A 4,775-nucleotide genomic window follows, 5' to 3' on the forward strand; every position below is an offset into this window, starting at 1 on the left:
GTTCTCCCTGACTGACGCTCCATTCTGTCAGCTGTTAATAGCTGCAGGCGGATGGCTCACCCTGACTGTGCTCTCTGTTATAAGAAAATATCCCCCGCTTATTCCATACATTCTACGTCATGCTCAGGTCTGACACTTTCCAGTTAATCACTACCACCTTTTCTGTCTTTTGAGATACATAAAAAATGTCATGTAAACACTACAAAACTGTTCAGCTCTGTTATTGGCACCAGCTACGAAAGGAGAGGAAAACTTTCTGTCAGTATATTGGGGAGATTTTGTTTTATTACAGAAAAGCAAAGAGAGAGGCAGTGCTGATATATAGGTAGACAAAACAAAAAAACAAAAAAACAAAAAAAAAAACACAGAGCAGTTTCATAACTGAATGGACACTGTATAATTCAAAACCGTTTTTCTAGGAAACTAATGAACAGAAGTGACAATGAAGATAAAAGTAACAATAATGATAATGAAACAAGTATCCAGGAAATCACTTTTGGAGAAAGAGGAGAAATTTATCAATATTCAGAAACATCCATGAAGCTACTTTTCTAACAGCATCTCTGAGCTCCTTGTTTCTTATGCTGTAGATGAGGGGGTTCACTACTGGAGGCACCACCGAGTACAGAACTGCCACCACCAGATCCAGGGATGGGGAAGAGATGGAGGGGGTCTTCAGGTAGCCAAATATGACAGTGCTGAGAAACAGGGAGACCACAAACAGGTGAGGGAGGCATGTGGAGAAGATTTTGTGCAGGCCCTGCTCCGAGGGCATCCTTAGCACTGCCATGAAGATCTGCACATAGGACAGCACGATGAAAACAAAACAGCCAAACCCCAAAAAAGCACTGAACATGAGAAATCCAACTTCCCTGAGATAGGAGTCTATGCAGGAGAGCTTGAGGATCTGGGGGATTTCACAGAAGAACTGGTCCACAGCATTGCCTTGGCAGAGGGGCAGGGAAAATGTACTGGCAGTGTGCAGCAGAGCATAGAGAACCCCACTGCCCCAGGCAGCTGCTCCCATCTGGGCACAAGCTCTGCTGCCCAGGAGGGTCCCGTAGTGCAGGGGCTTGCAGATGGCAACGTAGCGGTCGTAGGACATAATGGTGAGAAGAGAATACTCTGCTGAAAACAGAAAGAAGAAGAAAAAGACCTGTGCAGCACACCCTGAGTAGGAGATGGCCCTGGTGTCCCAGAGGGAATTGGCCATGGCTTTGGGGAGAGTGGTGGAGATGCAGCCCAGGTCGAGGAGGGCGAGGCTGAGGAGGAAGAAGTACATGGGGGTGTGGAGGCGGTGGTCGCAGGCTACGGCGGTGAGGATGAGGCCGTCGCCCAGGAGGGCAGCCAGGTAGATGGCCAGGAAGAGCGCGAAGTGCAGGAGCTGCAGCTCCCGCGTGTCTACAAATGTCAGGAGGAGGAACTCGGTGATGGAGCTGCTGTTGGACATCTGATCTTCCTGGACAAAGGGAACTACACAAGGAAGAAAAGATGGTGATAAACTAGGAGAGACAACTCTGAGGAAAACCTACCCCAGTTCTCATCAAAGCCCCCCCTACAGTTACTTTCCCCTTTCTGAGACCTTGCTTGAGATCTGGTTGGTGATGGCTTGAGGGTGCCCCTGGGAGCAGCGGTCTGTGCTGTGCGCACTGGAGGAATCAGACTTGCCCTACAGCTCTAGGTAAATAAGAACAGGTTGTTTTCTCTGCTTTAATCTCTCTCTGATCTATGTAGCATTACAACTGTCAACACTCTTGACTGCAGAAAAGCGTTTGTGGTTTAGTTTCTTCCAGCTGCCTATGTCACACTCAGAAGCATTTTATATGTGGGAAGAAAACCCTGGCATTTGTAAGGTATTCCAGAGGAGATCTTGTGAGTCCCAGGAGGCAAAGGAACTGTCCTTACTACAGTAAGGACAGCCAGTCTTTCCGTTTGTCCTGGTCCCAGCCAGAGTCTTCAAGGGCTTGGTCTAGTTGCCCACAAGGAGCTGCCCAATTACTGTGGCCTCAGGAACTCACTGGACAGAGATTCAGCTGCTGTTGGATATTTGATCCTCCTGCGAACGGAGATCTGCTGCCTCTGAATAGGGAGGCCTGTCCAAGGAGGAAAAAGAGTTAAAATGCTATGGTAGACCTCTGTAAGGAAAACCTACCCCATTTCTTGTGGTAACCTGAAAAAAATTGCCTCTTCACTTTCGGGAAGACTGGTCCTCTGTTAGATCTCAACTTGGTGCTTCAGGACTCAAGGGACTCTGCAGGAGACGGTCCTGCCCTAGAGCAGTATACAGATGGAACACAGGGTGCTCTCAGATGAACTGTGCTTGGCAAAACTAGGAGTTTGTCAGCTAAAACTAGCAGTTTGTCATTCTCAAAATTCACCCAACTGCAGAGCAAGGATTTTTGCATAACGTTCTGCTCTGTTTCTTTATACTTGTCCCCCCACACCTGAGAAGTGTATATAAGGCATACATCCTTGGCACTTGTACTGCCCACCAAGGGAAATCTTGGGGATCCTGCAAGGCAAAGGGACTGTCCGTCAGGGCAGAGTGAGGACAGCAGTTGTTTCCATCCATCCTGGTCCCAGCTGCCCTGTGCAGGAACCTCTGGAGGATGGTCACACTCAGGTGTTCCCCTGAAAAGAACCTGGATGCTGCTGAGAGCAGAGGAATCCAGGTTCAAAGGACAGATCTCCAAACCCCTCACCCATCTCATCGTACCTGAGGAGGATCTCAGCTCTCTGCTCTTCTCCAGGGACAGGGAGGGATCATAGCAGCTGCCCACATACAGCCATCCAGCAGCATTTCTACAGCCTTAGGACTGACGTGTCTTCTCCATGGGGCTGCTAGACGTGGAGCAGCTCCCTCTCACTCCCTGCCCATGGCCCTGCTGCCTGCAGCTGTCCCTGCCTGCAGCTGGGTCTCTGTCCCCACGCCTCCTGCCTGCAGGTCACAGCCCCCATCCCACCCGCTGGGTGCTCAGCTCTGCCCTGCAGACACCTCCTGGCAGCAGGGCTCTGCCCAGGGGCAGCTCGCTGGGGGCACGTCCTAGAGACCAGGTCACACAGACCCTGCTGACACTGCACGTGTGGTGGAGGAGCTTTCTGTGGGCTGAGGGGCAGGAAAGGGACGTGGTACAGGCCTTCTAATGCTTGTTGTGAAGGCTTAGGAGAGTCTGACTTCTCTTGGAAATCAGGGCATCTATTGCAATTCCCACTGAGCCAAAGAAGACAAAACTGAAAGCTCAGCAGGCTCAGAAAAGCTGGGACTGAAGCTGAAATCCCCTGCCTGATCCCTTATCCTGCAATGTCCCCTTGAATACATCAAGGTTGTGCTGTGGAGCTGAGAGCAGGCTGCCCCAGGCAGCAGCCTCCCACCAGCAGCAGGACCCTGCCCTGCCGGGGGGCTCCTTCCACCCGCAGCTTCTCCCCGCAGCGCCCTGGGCAGCTCCCCGGGCAGGCTGAGTGCTGAGCCTGGCAGGCGGCAGAGGCCCTGCCCCGGCACACAGCCCCTGGGGCACAGCAGGGACCCTGCTCTGCACCACAGCCCTGGGCACCCCTGCCTGCACCCGCGGCTTCTCCTTCCTCCAGGAGCTGCGGCTGCATTGCCCTCCAGCCAGAGACTTACCGGGGTCAGGGCTGGCAAGTGTTCTCCCCCAGCGAGCTCTGTGCATCCTGCCACTTCTGCCTGCCTTTACCCACTCTGTCTCTGCAGGCAGTGCCCCCAGCCCTGCTGCGCTGGGCACAGGAGCTGCTCCTGGGCAGAGCTGGCTCTCTGCAGCGCTGCCCGCTTGCCAGGAGCTCCCCTTGGGCCCAGGAGCCCGGCCCAGCTCAGCAGCACAGGCCCAGCCCAAGGCCTCCCTTGCTCTGCCCCCCACCAGGCTCCCTGCCCATGGCCCTGGGGCTGCAGGGGAACCTGCTGGGAAACAGTCCGAAGGGATCCCTGGGGTTCCCTCCCTCACCTGGTCACAGATGCACTTGACAGCAGGCTCATTTCTCCTTGCAGAGAGCCAATTAAGTGTAACAATCACATCTTCTTGACCCACTATCAGTTTGGGCATCCAGACAAAGTCAGGGAATCACCTTCTTTATCCCCTGTTCAGGGAAGGGATTCAGCAGAGTCACTTGAGATATCTCATGATGGATTTTAGGACTGGGACCAAAAGGGGGCTCAGCTCACACCCATGCCTGCCCCAGATCCACAGGACCTGGGATTCCTCTGCCCTCCCTTTAATGTACACCACATGGGCACCTGCAGGTGAGCTCCTTTTCTCAGCTCCAACATCATTAATGGAGATGGAGGCAATCAGGGGGCTGCAAACACCTGGTGACATGTCAGGGGGCAGAGGGATGTGCAGGTATCTACCCTGCTCTACCCTGAGGGACAGGGCAATAATATTGCCCTGGAGGAATCCCATTGAGGCTGGTGGGGAATACTTTTGGCCAGCTGAAATGACAGCAAATGCACACATTTAGGACAACTAAACCTGTCCCTCCTCAGTAGGCTCAGGGCAGCCTGTAGAGGTATCCACCTGACCCAATGGAGAACTGTGCCACAGGGAGACCTGAGTCTCTCTCCCTCTTCTCCATCTGGTTTTCCCTCCATCTCCAGTGACTGTAACGGCACTTGTCTCACGGACATCCCTACATTGCCTAACCACGTTCAGGGCAGCTGCTCCATGTAATAGCCAGTTCCAGGCCTGCAGTGCTACCTGAGATGCCAACGCTGCCCAGCACCACTGGAGCATGCAGCTGACACGGGCAGCACAGGACCCACAGGA

General features: G+C 53.3%; 1 protein-coding gene across 1 annotated transcript; it reads right to left on the bottom strand.

The window, feature by feature from the left end:
* Positions 1 to 490: 490 nt before the first annotated feature.
* On the bottom strand, positions 491 to 4,055 carry LOC136787122 (olfactory receptor 14J1-like). The gene is made up of 2 exons (XM_066984256.1): positions 3,957 to 4,055; positions 491 to 1,528 (listed from the first exon to the last, which is right to left on the bottom strand). Exons 1-2 carry the CDS (start codon positions 4,053 to 4,055, stop codon positions 491 to 493), a joined length of 1,137 nt encoding a protein of 378 aa, XP_066840357.1.
* Positions 4,056 to 4,775: the final 720 nt, after the last annotated feature.

Source organism: Anser cygnoides, chromosome 28 (assembly GCF_040182565.1).
Source record: "Anser cygnoides isolate HZ-2024a breed goose chromosome 28, Taihu_goose_T2T_genome, whole genome shotgun sequence".
Classification (NCBI taxonomy): domain Eukaryota; kingdom Metazoa; phylum Chordata; class Aves; order Anseriformes; family Anatidae; genus Anser; species Anser cygnoides.

Bases quoted from the DNA above. Each gene is read 5' to 3' on its own strand.
- LOC136787122 (XM_066984256.1), bottom strand. From the start codon at position 4,055: ATGCCCAAACTGATAGTGGGTCAAGAAGATGTGATTGTTACACTTAAT. The intron at 1,529-3,956 runs GTGAGGGAGGGA...GAACTGGGGTAG, and splicing joins TCAAGTGCATCTGTGACCAG to GTTTTCCTCAGAGTTGTCTC.